We start from the raw sequence: 20,536 nt of genomic DNA on the forward strand, positions 1-20,536 counted from the left end.
TGAGAAAAAGTAAGATGCTAATTATAAAGTGTTTTCAACATTAAAGCATATCAAGCACACAAGTTTTGTGCAACTAGAACCTATTTTCAGTTGTGTAAACGCATATATAAAATTATAGGAACCTTACTTTTTTTTATGTTGGAATCTGTTTATTCTTGTGGCACTAGTTTTACAGAATGAATTTTAAGAGAGAAAATGCTAAAGAATCACAAAGAGTACAAGTAAAAGCTGAGGTAGAGGAATTTTGTAGGTTTAGAACACAAAGACCTCTCGATCAAATAGACTCTGTCCCAGAGAGGAACTGATCTAAAAATATTATTAATTTCAACTAGGAAAACAAAAAGAAAGAAAAATTAGGGAAGGAACAGAATTAAGAATGCATTAGCTGTCTCGAATACTTTCACAAATCCAACAATGATAAAGTTGAATGAATGTAATCTATTTCTTTTCATTTTCAAGATATTTGGGAAGGACTGTTACCAAATATGACTGCAAGAGGAACTAAGGATACTATATATTCTTGTAATACTTAAAAGTACTAGATTGGAAATCCTCTTTTGTAAGTTGTGTTGAAGAATAACGTCAAAACACAGAAGATAATGAAGCAGAAAAGTAAAGAAGACAATTGATTTATCTTGGTTCATTCCTAATATAAGAACTACGTCTAGTATTTAAAATAGAGAAGATTTTATTAAGTTTCAGAAATCTGCAGCAATACAATAGTAATGACGGCAATTCACTCTTTCTCTCCTCTCTCTCAATATTTTCTCACATTAAGTCGATAATCCATCAAGGTCATGCAAAGCATATCCAACAAGTTGTACTAATTTGATATTGACAAAAACTTATGAATGGCACTCATAAAAGTCATTTGACTTAAAGGCAGAAAAGAATATAAAAGACAAATCCAGATAAGAAGCTAGAAAATGGGAACGATGAGTTAAATAACTGTTTAGTAAGGTGTCATGCCAAACACTAGGTGCAGTACCGTCACAGTGAAGTCTTTCCTTGCCTCAGGTTAAATGAGTTTTATCACATAATGCACAATGTTAGATGGAACAGATTGTATGATTCTATGTACTGTAACCAAGAATTCGATTCTGGGTAGACAGGCCAAGAGCTATATCATCTACAATAGACAACATTTCAACACACAACTTCTCTACAGTCGTGAGAGAACTTTCAGCTAAAAAAGTTGAGAACTTAATAAAAGACAACAGAATTTCAAACCTGCGCACTTTCATTTCTTACATGCTTGTGTATGTCGGGGCAGCCACATTTGAAATGAAAGCCCTTGTCACAATACAGACAATTCTGCAGGAAGTAGCAAGAGTAATCTGCCAATAAGAGTTGAGGATTGTGAAGAAGAATCAAGATTGATATTACAACAGACAGCTCTAATGGAAAATAATAGGAAATCATCATTGTTTCTTCGATTGTGAGTTGTTTTCAAACCTAAGAATCTCATCTGACTCCACATCTCCGTATGAAATATACCAAATAATAGGATTACAGCTACATATAGACTATTTTCCCAATCACAATTCACAGCAGTGCAGCAAACTTGTGAACGCTAGAACAACTCCACTAGTTTCAACATTTATACTATTGCAAGCAAGGTTCACACTGATTTTGATGAATACCTATCCTACTCAGAGTTGCCAGGTCCATCAGATTCTAAGACAAGTGACTCTACAGACACCAAAAACACTACACATGTAGAACGCCATGACATACTAGATATTTATATGTCCAGGCCTTAGAAAGACCCAATGCCGTTTCATCAAACCACAATAGCCATAAAGTAAAGCATATAAGAGCTCACCTACAACAGCCACCACAATGAATTCACTGNGATAAGTCTCTTGACTAATCTTCCTACTTTGCAATCTACGGTTATGATCAATCAATAATTGCCCTGCATCATGGTTGGCATGTTTTGGACAATTTCCTATATGACGCTTCATATTTTTAGTCCCATGTGTGGCACTACCATATGCATAAGATTTACTGCATGCCTTACACCTAGTCCTTTCAGTGTTATTCTCAACATATATCTCAAAATGATTCCAAACTTTTGATGTTTTACGTTTATTTCTAGAACTAGTTGTAGGAATACTAGAATTAGAAGGAGGTGGCATTACCCTAGAAGCATCATTACTTGCTCTCACGTTAACCATATCTGTATCTATAGTTTCTGAATCCGCCATGTCCATGCTTGAGACTACAAAAAATAAAAATAAAAATAAAGAAACAAACATCAAGGACACCATAACCAGAATAAAATTAATCTAAACTAACATTTATATCAGCATGCCTAAATAATATAATTTTCTATTTATTGATAATTGAGTAATTGCCTCCTCTAGCACAGTTCATGCATCGTAATTTTGATACAATTATAAATTTACATAATTTTTTTTTACTTCATTTTACTTTAATTACACTAAAATTTATGTATATAAATGATCAGTGTCTTCACAGCTACAATTTTTAGATAATTATTTCGAAACTTACAAATTTGAATCAAATACCCATTTCAATTCTATTTTGCTTGATAATTTGAATTGTTTAATAAAGAAGTAAATGCATTTGATAATTTGAAATCCCGTTTGACAAAATCGCCCACAAAAAGGTAGACAAATTTGAGACATTTATGGCACTAATCTTTCTTCTAATTTTGTATTAAGCCAATTGATTAAAACCTAACCCCATATTGTTTGTGCCCCAACATTATCCAAATTCAACTTACCATAACTTCTTTAATCAATCACTAATCCATCAATTAGTAATAATTGTATAATGGATTTTATGTATATTGACTCATCCCCATTTACTCTTTGATGCCATCAACAACTCCCACTATACTTCTTAGTCCATAAATTTATTATTTTTAGTTGAATTTTTTTTAAGCATGTCCTCCAACATATGATTCATGAATTCAGTTCATAACCCACCAATATAAATTGACCATTTTACCAGAGAATTTTAATTTTAGGCCAAGTGTTGTCGGTTTGGAGATCACACGGAAGCAATAATTGACATATGAGAGTACGAAAATAAATTACCTAATTTAATGTGATTAGATATAGTGGATGAAAGATAAATTGATAAAATTATAGGACAAAACATAAAACTTATAAAATGCAATCCTCTACTGACCTGATAACTAAATGTTAATTTCTGTGATTGTTTAATAACAAAAGGAGAGTCACAGTTTCCTTCTGAATTGAACCTTTTCCACTAAAGAACGATTAAGAGAAAAATAAAATGAGTTAAAATAGCACTAATCTTTGTTCTAATTTGCTCATTGCTATCGAGACAAAAGCCTAACCTCCAATGGCTTATCTGCAGCACCTAACTTCACTTTTTATTATTTATATTCACTTCTTTAATTTTAGTAGCTATCTACCCAAAGACTTACTTAAATTATTTAATATAATCTGCAGGCTTGATCACTTGTGTTCATTAACATACCACCGACATCACACTAGACCATATTTTTAAATGACATAATTTATGAATCAAAGGGTGTATCTAAGTTTTTAACAGAGGTTGTTATTCGTATCCTCTTATTTATTATATTTTGAAATTATTATACTCTTATAGATTACTTAATTTGTTAACAATCTATATTTTATGAAAATGTTACAAACTTTCATAAAATAAAAAAAACTTGAAATTATTAGAAACCTCTTTTTAAAGGGAGTTTTTGTAATGCTTTTTTAAAATGGTGAGATTTATCGAATTAAACATCACTTACAGGTTTATGACTTATGTATAACATTTTAAATAGATAAAGATTTTTTAAAAAAAATTATTTTAGAGTAATGCAATATATCATTTTATTCCCTCTTTTTTTTTTATTTTATTGTCAAATAGTGAGTGTTATTTCATATGTATTTACTTACCAAATATTGCTAAAAATAATTTCAAATTCTAAATTACTCTTAAATGATTGAATAACTATTATAAGCAACAACAATCACCAATTAATTAACCCACTCATGGGCCTTGGGTACCCCAACGGTAAGGGTGAACTAAGCAGGTTATGCGACTTTCATCTACAGTCTCGTTTGATTCATCTTAGATTTACTAAGGGGGTCGTGCGTGAGTTGTTGTGCGATAATTCTTTTTGAGGATTAATGAAATAGCATAAATTATTGGACACCTCAGTTAAAAAAAAATTCATTATTTATATCAATAGTATTGAATCTAATATTGAAATACAAAGAGTAGATTTATGAGTGTGAAAATCTCATATTAATTTGGTGATTAGTGAGTGCAATGATTTAAGTTCAAAATCACCACCAATAAATAAAACTTTTTGTTAACAAGAGGCTTAGAGACAAAAGTGAAAAAGATAAATCATATAGTCAGAAGCAAGTGTCATGAAATGTTGAAATGAGAATAAAAAAATATGTCCTATCTGAGAAACCATAAAAAGTTGAGGAATCTTCATTATAACTTTGACATTCTAACCCATTACTCTTTATAAACCACCTAAAGCCAAATAACAAATATCATTTTCGCTAACTTTGGAATCTTATTAATTAAATATTTTGTTTAATATGAAAATTGCAGTTAATAACATTTTAGTACTCGAGTTTCAGAAAGTACAATACTATCTTACTTTAATGTTTAGAAGGTAAATTGTCACTATTCTGAGTTTTGGATTAAAAAATCATTTTTCAAATCATAAGGATCGAGTTGATATTTCACCGACCATTAAAAATAAACTCCTAAAGTTGCATAGATTATGTCAACTCCTTAAATTCGTGTTTAAGAAGTCATGATTTTGAGGATCTTAATATATATAGCAACCATAATTAATAGATATCTATATAAGTAGAGAAATTGAATAGTTCACATGGCAGACAAAATAGTGTTCAAGGACCAAATTTTCTTTAATTAAATTAATTACTCTATAGTTTATAATGTTTTGTTTTGTCTTGTAATGCTTGTACTCTCTTCGGTCATAGATCCTCCATTTTGTTTAAAAGCCAATCTTACTCTTTCTTGGGAACATTTAAGTTTGTTTTTATTGCTTATTCAATTGATTGAGATATGCATACACCAAAACAAAAGAATCCAAGCAATAAACTGTCTTTTACCTCAAATCTAGGGTTTTTGTGGGATCTCCTTATAAGCAATAAGTTGCTTTCAATAAGTAAAAGTTAATACCAATATACAAAAAAAATTATTTACAAACGAAATTCCATGATTGGGTATTTATTACCCTATTCATTACTCGAAACCTAGACCTGAGTAGACTCAATCTGATGCAAGATTTAAATTCTTAGTATTTACTTACGGCATTTAGATTCAAATTTGGATATAGTTTTTAATTGTTTGGTTGGATTTTTTAACCCAAGTTTTCTATATTTGGATTATTACTCTGATTTGAACCCAAGTAGACCTAGCCTCGCCACAGAGATGAAATTCTGATTCTACACTTGAATTTATATTTAGTTTTCAATTGTTTAGGTTCGGTTTTTTACACATGTTTTTTATACCAGATTCATACTAGACAAGTAAACACCCTAACACAAGATATGAAATTTTCAAGTCTATACAGATGTAGATTCAGTTTTCAATGTTTCGAGTCAGGTTGAGAGATGAAAAATCTGGATTGACCCAAACTTTTCACATTCTCTATACTGTAATAGATGAATTGAATAAAATGTGAAATGATAAAGAAGACTTTGAGATGAACCATAGCTTGTTATTTATTAATTTGAAAAAAGGAAAAGAGGAAAGAAAAAAGAACTTTAGGTATAATTTATAATACATTATTGAGATTCCAAGTTAATAAATTTAACTATACTTCTAATAAATGGTTATTGAGGTTTCCCTGTTACCTAATAAATGTGACTTTCACATTTAAAATTAGCAAGCAACATATCGTATAAAATTATAGAAGAGTATATAAATCTTAATTACATTAATTAGTAAAATTTAATATTGATAATGAAATATCTATAGCTTATTATTATCTTAAATGTAAATAATATATATCTAACAATTTACTCAAATTAATTTCATTCATTCGTGAAAATTATAATACTTCCATCAAATTATAAAAAAAAAAACACTGTTTAATTTTAAATAATTAATTTATTTCAAGCTGTCTCAGTTGAGAAATGGGACCATTGTAGCTGCTGTGAATTGACTAATTAATATCTTGTCAGTGTGCATATTTGGTTAGTCAAAAGTCATAGGTAAGAAATTTCAAAAATTTCAAGTGACATCACATTCAAATCAATTCGGATTAATATATCAGCATTAATACTATCCCCAAATTAGTACAAAACGAATCAATCAAATTGTTTTGTTTTTAGCCAAGTTTCTAAAGTATTGATACGAAAAAAGACCTAAAGTTTAAGAAAGTAAGTTGGTCAATACATATCATAAATCAGCCACTTTATAAATTTTGGGAACATATATACATCTTTATTTACAACTTTTTATGCTTAATACTTGATGTGACAGGGGTAGTAAGCAATTATTTTGCATTAACTTCAATAATTATACCCATAATCCATTCAAAAAATAATCTAATCACGTAACATGTATATACAAGATCACGTGATACTTGTTTCATAACTTTTTAATCAAAGTTATTATAATTTATTTCGTCATTTAATATGAAATATACACATTTTTATTGTAAAGTATTACATATCCTATTATAGGGTTTTTGATAATTTGAAGAGATATATAATACTTTTCAATAACATTAAATGATCTCACGCAAGATAGATAAAAGAAATTTGACTATGTAATATTTATCCTATACTATAGTTTGAAGAATTTTTTATTTATATTTTTAGTATGGTAATTGGTGACCATCTCTTTCCCTTCCAACAACTTGAGCCTAACTCTCTGAGTCTTTTAATTCCACAATCTATCTTTCATTCCATTTGGACACAAGGATGATTAAAAAAACAAAAAAGGGTTTATTTCATTTATGCTATGCGAGATCGCTTGATAACATACTCTCTATTATTGAAAAGTATTAGGTGTAGAAGTATTTTTAATATTTTAAAGAGGTTTTTGATAATTTTAAGATGTAAATAATATTTTTCAATAATGCTGAATGCATTTCACATGAGATAAATGAAATTATTGTAATAAAACCCAATTAAAACTTTGATTATTATAAAAAGATGCAATAATTGTAGGTGTGACAGAATCATAAAGAGAAACATCAATACAACATTGAGTTAAAGCTCATAAACCTTGTGATTGCAATAATCTGTGTTTCCGTTTCTCTCATTATCTAATCAGCCCAAGTGAGAAAGTGGGATTCAAACTTCAAAGACATCAACAGTTGCTTTCCCTTTAGGTGGGTCACTTTGACTGCATTGATAAAAATTCGCCACAAAAAGATAATGAACCTCAAAAGGGACCACCACTCTCACCATTATTCTTTATCATTATTTAGTTGTCCATCTCTCCAGGATAAGCCAAGCACCCCCACCATTTTTGCCCTCTCCTCCAACTCTTCAATTCTCTTTTTCTTTTTCTATGAAGAAAGGTGAACAAATGGCCATTCCCCACTTGTTTAGATGTCCAATAAGTCTAGAATTGTTCACAGATCCAGTTACTCTTTCCACAGGCCAAACTTATGACAGATCCAGCATTGAAAAATGGCTGGCTGCAGGTAACCTTACTTGTCCAGTAACAATGCAAAAGCTCCATGATCCTTCCTTTGTTCCCAATCACACTCTTCGCCATTTGATTCATCAATGGCTTCAAATGGGTAGTAGTAGTGGTCACCACAACTTTGATCTTGATAATTACTTGACAAAAATTGATTCTTTCTCTGTGCTCAAACTCAATCTTGAATCCCCTCAAACTTCCATGGAAACCAAGCTCCAAACTCTGGAAAACATTCTTCTTCTTCTTTCCCAGGAACCCTCTAGTATTTCTTGTTTGCTCCAGCTTGGATTCTTGCCTCTACTTCTTCAGCAACTTTTCGGGAAAGCTGCAGAATGTTATAAATTCTCCCTGGAATATGATAAGTTTTTCCAGGATGGACTTTCTTGTATTTCCAGGATGGTTCTCCCAGGACAAATGGAGAGCCTAAATATGCTGATTGAAGAGTCCAAATTGGAGGCTTTTATCTCTTTGTTTGAGCAGGGAAATTACATAATCAAGAAGAGTTTGTGTCATTTAATAGATGTAATATCATCATCTCCAGAAACAAAAGACCTTTGTTCTCACCTTGGAAAAAATTACAGGATTTTGAATGGTATTGTGATGATTATTCTCCAGGATTCTGAAGCATCCGACCCTGGAATTCGGACGTTATCAGGATTATGCTCCCTGGAATCGAACCGCGAAAGCGTGGTGCAATCAGGCGCCATAAACGGGCTCATAACATACATTCTGAACGCTGAGAGAAGAGAAAAGAGCTTGGCGGCAATAGCAATGTCAAGAATTGAAGAACTTTTGGTGTTGGAGAGTGCGAAAGAGGGAGTTGTAAAGCATCCGAATGGTGTTCAGGCTCTGGTGAAGATGGTTTTCAGAGTGTCGGATCATGAAGGAAGTGAAAGTGCTGTGAATTCGTTAATGATTTTATGTTGTGATTCGTTAGAGGTTAGAGAAGAAGCGATTAGTGGTGGGGTTTTGAGTCAACTTTTGCTGCTTTTACAGAGCCAGTGCAGTAATAGAACTAAAACAAAGGCGAGAATGTTGCTGAAAATGCTGAGATCAAAATTGGCTGACGAGGATAGGCATGTGTAGTGGGGCTAGAAATTTTATGTGGGTGGGTTTGTTAATTCCACAAGTTTGTGTATATAATTGTCAATTAATTATGTACGTGACCAGTCACTGAATTATTGCCTATAGGAACTTGATATGTATGGGGCAGATTCAAGAAACTAATCTCCCAATAGCTCCATGGAAACTCAATCTTAAGTTGCCGAGATAGCAAGAGAAAACATTATAGGATGTGTTAGTTTGTTGGTTGATAAAGTTGTTGGGTCAGAAACTACTCTATTTCATCTCTCCAATGAACAAATGGTTAATAACCATCCAAAGATTCATTCAAATGATTTATTAACTTTATAATATTAAGAAGGTCTAGCTTTAAGGTGAAGTTATCGAATAAAAATGAGTTTATTGATATTTCTAATATCAAATGAACAGTAACTGTTGAAAGATCAATATCATTATTGATTCGATAATGTTATGAATCAATTTATAATAGAAAATTGAAAGATGCAATATCATTGTTAATTCGATAATGTTATTGAATCAATATTATATAGAAAATTCTGATCGTAATCAAAAAACCCTATAATCCTAAAATTTTATATATATGCATTATGATAGTTAAATATCATAATTAGATAAGATTGAAGAACATATTTGGATAAAAAAATATGTAATTTGTTCATAGTTTACAATGAATGCATCTTTGTATGATAGAATGAACCAAATTCATAAAACAATAAAATGTAAAGCTCTTGATTGATTTGAAGGTGGGTATATTTAAGCTCTTGATTAATCTCAAAGTGATTATAGTACAACCATTAAAGTTGATTCATAATTCAATCAACTCTCCAATCATGATCGAAATATTTACACAAAAGATAAAGTTAGCCCGACAATTTTGAAGGTTTGATACTTAAGTTTCTACCATGTGGTTCTACTCTTTTGGAAATGAATTGATTCTGTGATGGCTTGATTTTCTACCAATGAGTTAAAGTCAAAGAATTTATTGTTGTTATTAATTATCGTAACCCATATGTCAATTCCGTGATTTAACCAAACACTGTAAAAGGACACCAACCTAATTAATAAAACCTGAATTCAATAACTTTACTGTAACAATTTTGACTCTCAATAATACTTAACAGTAAAATTTCAATACATACTATTAATGAACTTTAGCAATATAATTTTTATTATTTTAATAAACCTCAAGGGGTTAATATTATTAACTCTTATCTTATGTATAGACTTATATATTAATGTTGAATCTTTGTTTAGTTTAACGATTTGAACTTTGCATACAGTGGTAGTATGATTAAGATCTTAAGTTTAAATTTCTTACATTTAGAATCACTTAATCAATTATATCTAAATTATCGTTTCTAATAAATTATAAAAGTATGTCTTGAATTCTCATCTTTGATTTTCCATTGACATAATTCTTATTGAAGTATACCTTGAATTAAATTTTTTACCAAATTCCTTTCTAACATGCCTTTTACATTTAATAAATACAAAATTTTTGTAAAAATTTTAATACAAGCTTTAGCTTAATAGTTTAAACTGTCGGTTCGGATATTATTCTAACCTTAGATAAATTAAATATATTCAAAGCCGAAGTCAAATGAATAATTAAATTAGATAGGTGGGTTACTTATTGCTTTAATTAATTAATTAACTGTGTTCTCATTATGTCAACACTCTTCATTAATCCTACAATAAATACTTTAATATTAATGTAGACAGCAAGGCAGGCACATGCTAGCTTTAGAGTCTTTGAGCAAATCAATTAGAATTTTCAGAGAGTAAACGACTTCTACCCACCCAAGGTTTGCCTCAATAACATTTCCCATCCAAAAATTTTCAAAATACTACTTTCGCACCCAAAGTTTATATTCCGACCAATCGTCGACCGATTCTAGCATCTTTCCAACCATATGTCACCACCATTCTCTTCCTTGATCACCATTCACCAAAACCTTTCAAATCTTACTCCCGCCAACCTCGCCAATTGTTGGCAATGGAACGATTTGTGTAACGTGCAATTGTCCCTCTAAAGTCAGATTTCGACCTATCTTAATCACCAAAAGATTCATTAGTATCTTCTCTTCAAAAGCACAAATAGCTTAAACCAATTTTTTTCTCTATTGGCTGCCGAATCGAAAAGTGTATTCTAGATAGTAAATGAAATATCAACTTTAGGTGAAAAGTGATATTTTAAAATTTTTTAGGTGGCAAAGTGTGGTCAAGGCTAACCTTGGGTGGGAAAAGGGGTTTACTCAATTTTCAAAATAAAACCATCCATAAAACACACGGATGTCTCATGGTTTCTATTTTACTCTACACTTTGATGTGACCTCTACATTATTAATTTACAACTCTCAACTTTGGAGGATTTAATGCACTCTCTAGTTTATCATGTCTATAATCTTTTCTCACAGATCTCGACGTAAGAACTTGTCATTGGTTAGCTTGTAAATAGACAAACGAAACCCATTTTATGAAACGACTAATGATGAGTTGTCACATCAAAAGTTATGAGAGAAGGTTGTGAGATTGTATTGTGAACCTAACATTACTTTTTATCATAAAAACACAATAATATAACCCTACTTTATGACAATATTATTGAATTGATTAATAGTATTGAGAAAAACAAATAATTTGAAAACATATTTTTGGTTAAATGTAATTAGTTGGAATGTGAATTTGAGATGCCTAGAAATAAGGTGTCATTATTTAAGGACCATTTGTTTCAATGACATTGTGGAACCAATCAAATACAACTTTACTTGATAAGAGTTAATACTTTGAAGAGATTTCTGTTATTATACTAAACCTTACGAGGTTAACGTCTTTTAACTTCAAAATAATAATAATGTAAAAAATTGCCATTTCTCTTCATTAGACCTTGCAAATTATCCACATTCCCTCATCTAGATAATAAAAAAAAAACCTAGTAGTTGTGGATGCAGAATAATTAGAAGGTAGATTGGAGATCACATTTCTAGATGAAACCCCCAAGTCTAAAATGCCTTAAACTTAGGGGAAAGGACCCATTACATACAAAGTTAAGTATAAAAAATGGTCCATATTTTCAGCTGCAGGAAATTGTAACTCACATGTTCACATCACTTACATTCTGGACCAGTCGTACCACGAATTATTAATAAATAAAAATTTGCTAAATCTAGTCAATATTGATATTGATCTCTTTGTATAAAACATTCATAAAGTTGATAGATGACTTTGTCTTAACAGTAAACAATATTCTCTATAACTGTTTTTCACTTTGCAATTTTCATCAAATTAATCCACCTGCTTAACCGCTTGTATACACCCTGTCATTCCTTTGAGTTTCATTCTTCAAAACGTACTCCCCAAACAGGATACTTAACGTGTTAGCTACATCATTGCATGGGTCGAAGCGATATGCACAACGTTTAGTATCCATTGTTTAAAGCTAAGATTGTTTGGAGTATCTAACCCCATTCACTCCCCTCTAAAACTATTTATAGTTTTCTTATATTGTCAATGCCTGTACCAAAAATAATCTATCTATAGAGTCCTCTTTGGCAATTTTTTTTTTTTTAAATCTAGACCACGATTTGCTACTTTGGATTAACATTTATCAGGTTTAGCTAAATTTAAAAAACAGAATTTTATAGTTTCCAAAATGAGAAAATTGATCAAATTTCTTCTTTTAACATTAAACGATGACAATGAATGATGGTTCGGATTTACAAAAATGCATACGCTAAGCCTAACATTGAAAATTTTCATATATACATAATATATAAAATCGGGTCATTAAAATGTCAACTTTAAATATGTGATCTGATTGTTAAATATTTCAGGTTTACACAGTACATTTAGAATTAAATAAAAGATAGATGTTCTCGACCCCAGGGTTTTGGCTATAATACATACATGTAAAAGTGCATATGATAAGTTTTACGTTTTTGGTTTACAAGTTTCACATCATGAATTTACAAGTTTGACGTTGATGTATTATTATTGTAGCAAAATTCTACTTTCTAGTGTTATTTATACCATAAATTATTACCAAACAGTCACTTTTGAAAAAGAGTAAAAAAAATTGGCTTAATTTCAGTAACAGCAGCACTAGACATCACATGGACAGAAAGAAAACTGAAAAAGGTAGTCTCACGGTAAAGTATTCCGAAGTTTTATTTTTCTTGCAAAATTAGTCAAAAAGTGTGGGAAAAGTTGAGCCTAACAAACGCAAAGAGTATGCTTATTTTATCAGATTAATCTAATAACTAGATATCAACAATTATAGATATTATAAGTTATTTAACACTGCAATAGTGTATTGGTTGATCACTATATTTCCCTAGTTAGATGTATGATTCTTATTGCATCAACAAACACTAGCATTCTAGCAGAATACGGAAACATCAGTAAATGCAGCTACTTCCATTTAACACTGTTATAATATATTGGAACATTCAATAATAAGTTATTGTTGTGTTGGATTTGTAAGCTAGCCAACGTGAATTCCTAAGAAAGTGTGATGAAGTGTTGCGAAGAACTAACCAAACTTGTGAGGATTGAGTTGCAATTGTGAACTGGTTTTCTGCAACCAATGGAGAATGCTTGTCCACATACAGGGCTGCAGCTGCATGTACCTCTGCATTAAACCCAACAAAAGTATGTTACAATGAAAAAGATAGTATTAATCAAACCGAAATTAAAGGTTGTAGTTCTTGTTCAAGTATTGTATTACCAGTATTACAACAACGGATAAGCCAAAGCACGATCCTCCAACTAATCCTGTCATAAAGTAAAACAAAAATATAATCAATCCACTTATTACTTGAGTAACTGGACATAATCTATGTAATCAGTTTATACATTTTACCCATTTAGACAAATTTGCTTAACTTGTTCAAACAAATTCAACCTGCTTTACTCATTTAAACGCTTTCAATATGCTTCAACAGGGCTGTTGATTTAATTTATAATTATATCCTCCAACTTTTTTGTCAATAATTTCCAAATGTATAAAATTAAGCAGGGTTAATATAACACGTCATCATCAGTAATTAAATTTAAATCCACACACGAATTAATCACGCTCAGCCTGAATATACTATGTTTATTTTGAAAGTTGAACACGTTAACATGAATATGATAAATATGCCTTTAAAAATCTATCTTATCTCGCTTACTTTATGTTTCTTTGCAGTGTTTAGCAGTGTCACAAATTGCCATCAAAGGTCCAAAAGTCTTCCTTCTCTAGAATTGTCTAAAAAATTTGGAAACTTTGGATATACCTGGGAATCCCTTCAAAGCTATGAAACATCCTCCATTTCTGCAATAGCTTCTTCTCCATTTTTAGGTTTAACCATAAGAAGACATAGCCGGAAGTGGATGAAACCATATGTTCTCAATGTTAATCAAAAGACAGTGTCAAGTTCTCCAATCTTGAGAACACAACCTCCAGAAACAAGTCATGTTTTGCAAACAACTTACAAACTAATTAAAATACACCTTTTTCATATTAACAAAGATGATATAAGAAGAAAAGGACAAAACATACCTTCATGTCTAAGCCAAAACTTAAGAGCTGTGGAACACATTTTAGTGCCAGGTTACGTAATTGAGAGAACTCATCTCACTATTCCTTCCATTTCAATCAATTTGTTCTTTCAAAAGAAACAATTTTGTCACATCTCTACCACAAGAGTAGTTCCTTTAAGACCATTATTAGCTTCCACGGTTTCGACGTCATCAAGTGCTCAACGAGGCAGTTATCCTGCTGCTCAAATGATATTCTAAACTGACTGGAAACACTTATTTCCATGCACCAAAATCAATTGATTGAAGTGAAACATGGCCAAGATATAAATCCTGTAAGTGTTGCTTACACAACCCAATTCGCCTTTTATTCAAACTGGGATGAATACAACTTGAAAATCCTGTCTTCCACCCAGGAAATTTCTGTCTTTCCATAACATGAAGAGTATAAACACATGGTGCTGCAGCCAAGCACCCAAAAATGAAACAATTGCAAGGTCTTGACTGGGTCACTACTCTTGCTAGAGATAATAAACACAAGCCACTATAAGTAATTCCATACATCAATGCATCATCATTATATAAAGCTTGTGAATCTGATGTCCCATATGCCATTTCATGATCAATCTCTTCAAAAGAGGAAATTCTGCTCAGTTCTGAATCCAATCGATTTTCTATTTCGTTTTCATGAATTCGATACTTTGCTGCTAGAGTGCGAACACAAGATTTCCTGACTTCATTGGAAATCATGAGCTTTATCTCACTGAAATTGTCACACTCCCTGTACCACCTAAGCCAACGGTGAACTATTCCAGAAAACCAGTCAATGATTTGGCATTTATCCAGTAAGATGAGCAGAGAAGTTGTACGGGGGTAACCTTCAGGTGTAACCAATCCATACCTTAAAAGACGTTTCTTTATGGCGTTGACAGGAGCTACAATTTCAGTGATGGTGACAGATTTGGTGGAAGAAGATGAATTTGGCAAAAGAGCAAGAGTAGCAGCCGTCTCAGAAGAAACATATTTTTCTGCGCACTTCTGAAATTCATAGAAGGATTCTCTAAGCTCTTGGGGTAGGGCTGGTTCTGCAACATACTTGGATAAAAGCAAGTCCTCACTTTCTGCTGCTTTGGCTTTAACATCTTGCATCCAAACTTTTAATAAAAGCTTGTACCAGTGGTCCGTTTGCATCCCAGCTTTACGAAAGCCAGAAATTTGGCTCAAAGTAGAGCTCGTATCAGCTAAATGCTTGATCTCTGACTCCTTTACCTTCTTCAATCCATAAGCTAACCATTTCTTCCCAATTCTAACTGTCCCAGCATCCCAAGCCTCTTGTTTCTGTAAAGCAAATAGCTTGACCTTTTCCTTTAACTTGTGAACAGCCTTTACAGCAGGGCTATCTTTGACACTTCTTCTAATCAAAGTGCCCAAAAAGCAAATTCCATTAGGCCCCTCACATGGTAATATTTCTGTTTGATTGTCTACGTCCAAGTGCAAACAACTCTGTAAGTAATTTACAATATCAGACTTGAAAGCCACAGCAACTTCTTTTAAACCAGAAACAGCAAAAAACATCTCATCCATGAAGCGGACAGCATGAACTCTTATACTAATTTTTTCCTCAACCACTGCATTAACATCATTCCCTTTTAGTTGTCTCCTGAACCAACTCCTAAGCTTGGAATGAGATGCATCTCCATCTATATGAAAATTTGAATTGAGAACTTCATATTTCATTGACAATCTATAAAATTCAATGTCAAAGCAGTCAAGATATACATTCATTAGTATAGAGGACAATACTCCTTCTTGTGGAAGACCTTGGCCTTTTGGGAAACCACCAAACTCCAAATTGAGTACCTGAGCATCAAACATTCTCTGAATGATATCATATAAGCTGGGGTCTTCTATCTTGCACTCCATTACAGAAATGAGTTTGGCAAGAACATGAGAATCTGCCTTTTTGTTTAAGTGCAATGTAAACCACCAATCAGGACTAGAAATCTCTTTCCTGATGTACTTCAATGCTGAGGAGTGTCCCCTCCCACTACGGCAGCCATGTGAAATCTTAGAAAAGAAGGGTCTGTAAACAATCTCCAAAACTATCCTGATAGCTTCTTGAACTATTTTTAACTTCAGATTGGGAAGAACAAGAACTTCTTTGTTTGATCCTTTTGTTGAGATGGAGAAGGTATTAGCTTTGACATCAAATTTCCCACTATATAGCTCTTCTGCCATGGATTCAAAAGATACACAGCCATCACTTACAGCAATATCAACATTTGAGTTAAGCCTAACACTATTGTAAGCATCTTGAAGGGTTTCTGGATTAGCAATAACTTTTCCCATTAGGTCTTGAAACTTCCCGTTCATATATTGCTCCTTCACCCTTTTCTTTATGCAGAGTTCAAGAGACCTCTTGAGCTCCATTCGACTCTTGGGTCTTTTCTCATCAAAATTAGAACAATCTTCAACAAGAAAGGCTAAATTTTTTGCCAAAGTCATTTTTCCAATTCCCTTATCATTGGTATCATCAGCTGCTGCAAGAGTAGAGTAATGAACAGAAGCCTGCCCTGTTTCTGTAGGTCCTCCTGTTACCATATATAAATGTTATAATTTAGTCACGGCAAAAGCTACAGCTCCATCTTAAACTGTAATCATGGCATGATATAGTGAAATCTCATTGGCAGTTAAAGCAGGGTAATTCTTTCCACATTTATACATATGCATACAAGTTGCCACACAAGCTATTGATTCTTTAACACACAAGACGCTAAATTTAAAAAAAAAAAAAAAAAAAAAAAAAAAAAATTCCTCTAATCATTTAGAATATCATCATATAGAAGATATTTATATTGCCCAGCCCTTGATAATCCAATGCTTTTTACTACAAACCATGGTGCATTATAGCATTAATGTAAGCATATAAAAGCTTACTTGTAACAGTCACTACCAATGAATTCACTGGAACAAGGATCTTGCTTCGCATTATATCATATTTCAACAAGTTTCTTCTCCAAACTTGCAGCAAACCCACAAAGCGCATTGTCTCCACAAAGTTCTTCAACTCTCATTCACTACAAAACAATTCAACATAGCTTCAAAGAAAAACACAAACCAAGTAGTCAAACAGCCTTTATTAATAACACAAAACAGCATAATCTTTAGTATATGAGCATGACTAAAAAGTAAAACAATGTTCTGCTGATATTATAAAATGCAAGAAGAACCAAAAGCACCTAGTTGCATCACAGACACATTTTAACAAACAGCTTGTATACACTAGAAAAGAGTTTCAAACTTGCAAGTAACTCCTCTAGCACATTTCATATATCATAACTTAGTTAAAGTTGTACATCTCTTTAATCACACTAAATCTAACCAATATAACTGACCTACCAGAGACTATTGCCACAGTCTTTTTGATAATTAGTTTTAATCTCACTAAATTTAAACCCGCATCTAAATCTACAATCACCTCATGATTGTCTCCAAATGACAAGAGAAACCTTTCAAACTTCAGCCCAGTAATTAATGTAGCACTACTTCTAACGGTATCTATGAGTAAATACATTAAACATGGACTCAAAATTTTGACATGAGTTCATAGCAAGTAACAAATTGTGATATGTTGAAAAGCTGACCAAAATTCAAAACAAATATAGGCCAAGAAAACAACACTGCAAATTTAAGTTCAATTCACAAATACAGGCCAAGAAAACAACATAAAACTTCTGAAACAAAAATAATTAGGAAAGAATAAAAAACAATTACATTATTTTAGTGTGCACTTGTGCTGCTGCTGCTGTCAGTTTCAGGCAGGTGATGCCGACGGTGGCCCTTGCGGGGTGTGGTGGCCTTTGCTTAGCGTAGTGGAATGCCGCATGAAGAGGAGAGCCAAGGCGATGGTATCCTTCTAATCCTGGATCCGGATCCGGATCGGAAAACAACCAAAAAAAAAGTAAAAATAATCATGGTCCGGAAACTTACGAACCGTCTGGGTATCACCCGGCCCGGTTAACCCGGATGGCATATTGGTATAATACTTAACTGTACTACATAAATAACAAGGGACTGTTTGCTTTAAGGAATAGAATAAAACTACGTGCACTAATTAATTTGTACTAATCTAAGTATTAACATTGAAAATTTGAAATTCCCTCTAAAAAATAAATTCAAATTTTCAATGTTAGTACAAATTGGTTAGTGTACATAGCATCACTCTAAGGAATATTATATTACTAAGAGTTTTATATTATTGGGAAGATAGATTACTTTGAAGATTATTGTGAATGTACGTTTGGTTAGGGCTATAGGAAGATAACAATAAATGTTACTATTTTACCACTAAATAATTAAATTTTTGGACAATAATGCCCTTATTATGAAAACTATTAGCATGAATACCACCCAAAACAACCCAGCCACCCAAGATGACTGCCGGCCACCACCGCTAGCCACCGCTGACAGTCGCCAGAACAGCGCAAGAGCAATCAGATATGGCTGGCCATGCACCAGAAACGACAGCCAGATCCATGGCCTTTTGAGGCTAGGTCCATGGATTTGGTTGTTTCTTTCCCTTCAGATCCATGGATCTCATCAAAAACTTACGACCATGGATCTGGTTGGAAACGGCCAGATCAACGCACAACCAGCTAAATCCAATCGGTTGTGCCCTTTTTTGGCGGCAGTTGGCAGTGACGGCTAGTGGTCGGCAGTCGTCTTGGGTGGCTACCGATTATTTTGTTAAATTTTAAACTTTTATTGTTATTGGGGTGTTTTAGTTCAATTCCCAACTGTAAGAGTTAAAAGTAATCATCTAAATAATCAAATAATAATATGATATTTAAAAAGAAGGGCAATTCAGTAAATGATTCTCCCATAATTTTTTTATTCCCCCCAACCAAACATATTAATTATTTATACCAATCAATCTAACCAAATATATATAATACAACATTTCCCTTAATCTTCAAGGTTATCTATCTTTAAGGTAATCCTATTTTTTTCGGTCATAAAACATTCCTGAAACCAAATGCACCCTAAATGTTATATTAAATATGTATTCAAATGGGTAGGTATATTATATTGATATGTTTTGTGGGGAGGAATAAAAGAATTATGGGATAAGCTTTTTACTGAATTGCTATTCTTTTTTAAAATTATTATTTGGATTATTTCTTTTAACCCTTTGCATTTGAGAATTCGGCTAAAACACCCCAACAACAATAAAAGTTTAAAAATTAGCTAAAAAACCCTAGTCATCCAAGACGACTGTAGGCCACCAGCCACCACTACCGACCACAGTTGACAGTCATCGGAATGGCACAGAGCGGTCGAATATGGCTGACCGTGCATTGATCTGGCCAATTCCGATGGCCAGATAAACATCCAGATTCATGGAGTGAATGAGTGTTTAGTCCTCCCAAAAATTAGAGTTTTAAGCAAGCATGGACCATTGTGTCAGGAAAAGGAAGATATGTTCCACATAAATCAATGTCAACGAAACTGAGAGATCCAACAATGAAGACTTTACATAGGTTTGTTATGTACTCTCTAACTACTAGAAAGAGAACCATTGGTCAAGTGACCACAAAGGATTTTTTGTTGCTAGAGGTTGTTGTGAAGAAAGTATAGGTAGACACAACCTCTTTGTTGATTTGAAAACTTGGAGAAATAAGGAAGGATTCCGGGGAGATATCTTTTAGAATGTTTATCACTTTTATCTGCTCCAAACTCAAGCTGGCCATCACTTAACAAGATGAACCAAGAAAGTTCAATTCAACGACGACAATCTTATGGATGGATACATGCTACAAAAGATGGGTATGGTGAAAATAAGGAGAAATGGGGAATGGAAGATAATTCCCACTGAAGGTGAAGAAAGGCAAGATGAAGAGATGGAATCCTCAGATAACGGAACACCGATGGAAAGAAAAAGGAGAAGGACAAAGGTTGGCTCAAGTTCTAGGTCTACAAGTCAAGTCGATGAGATTTTTGAGCAAGTGAAGTCTTACTTTGATGAGAAGTTTGATCGGCTGAGCATTCAAATGTCCAAGGTAGCCCATGAGCTTCATCACATTTGATCATCCATGCCAAACCTGCCACCACATTCTCCTCAACATTAGAGACTTAGGATCCATTTCATGTTATGTCTTTGACTCTAATCTTCTGTTGTTGCACATGAGGACATATTTGTGTACTCTTTAGTACACTTAACTCGATTTGTTGCTTTACTTTTTATGTTTCTCTTGTTATGAACTCTTAT

The 20,536-nt window shown here is 32.6% G+C and overlaps 2 protein-coding genes across 2 annotated transcripts; one reads left to right on the top strand and one right to left on the bottom strand.

The window, feature by feature from the left end:
• Window positions 1-7,462: 7,462 nt before the first annotated feature.
• Window positions 7,463-8,997, top strand: LOC116140358 (U-box domain-containing protein 25-like). The gene has a single exon (XM_031426000.1). The coding sequence runs from the start codon at window positions 7,531-7,533 to the stop codon at window positions 8,749-8,751; it is 1,221 nt and encodes a 406-aa protein (XP_031281860.1). The 5' UTR covers window positions 7,463-7,530; the 3' UTR covers window positions 8,752-8,997.
• A 5,299-nt stretch (window positions 8,998-14,296) lies between these two features.
• LOC116140341 (nuclear intron maturase 4, mitochondrial) lies at window positions 14,297-18,106 on the bottom strand. Its single transcript, XM_031425984.1, has 3 exons — window positions 18,043-18,106; window positions 17,206-17,345; window positions 14,297-16,859 (listed from the first exon to the last, which is right to left on the bottom strand). The coding sequence occupies exons 2-3, from the start codon at window positions 17,312-17,314 to the stop codon at window positions 14,545-14,547; spliced, it is 2,424 nt and encodes an 807-aa protein (XP_031281844.1). The 5' UTR covers window positions 17,315-17,345; window positions 18,043-18,106; the 3' UTR covers window positions 14,297-14,544.
• Between the last annotated feature and the right edge of the window lie 2,430 nt (window positions 18,107-20,536).

The sequence above is a fragment of the Pistacia vera genome, unplaced genomic scaffold, assembly GCF_008641045.1.
Source record: "Pistacia vera cultivar Batoury unplaced genomic scaffold, PisVer_v2 Contig370, whole genome shotgun sequence".
NCBI lineage: Eukaryota > Viridiplantae > Streptophyta > Magnoliopsida > Sapindales > Anacardiaceae > Pistacia > Pistacia vera.

Bases quoted from the DNA above. Each gene is read 5' to 3' on its own strand.
- LOC116140358 (XM_031426000.1), top strand. From the start codon at position 7,531: ATGAAGAAAGGTGAACAAATGGCCATTCCCCACTTGTTTAGATGTCCA.
- LOC116140341 (XM_031425984.1), bottom strand. From the start codon at position 17,314: ATGCGCTTTGTGGGTTTGCTGCAAGTTTGGAGAAGAAACTTGTTGAAA. The intron at 16,860-17,205 runs GTAAGCTTTTAT...ATATGGTAACAG, and splicing joins ATTGGTAGTGACTGTTACAA to GAGGACCTACAGAAACAGGG.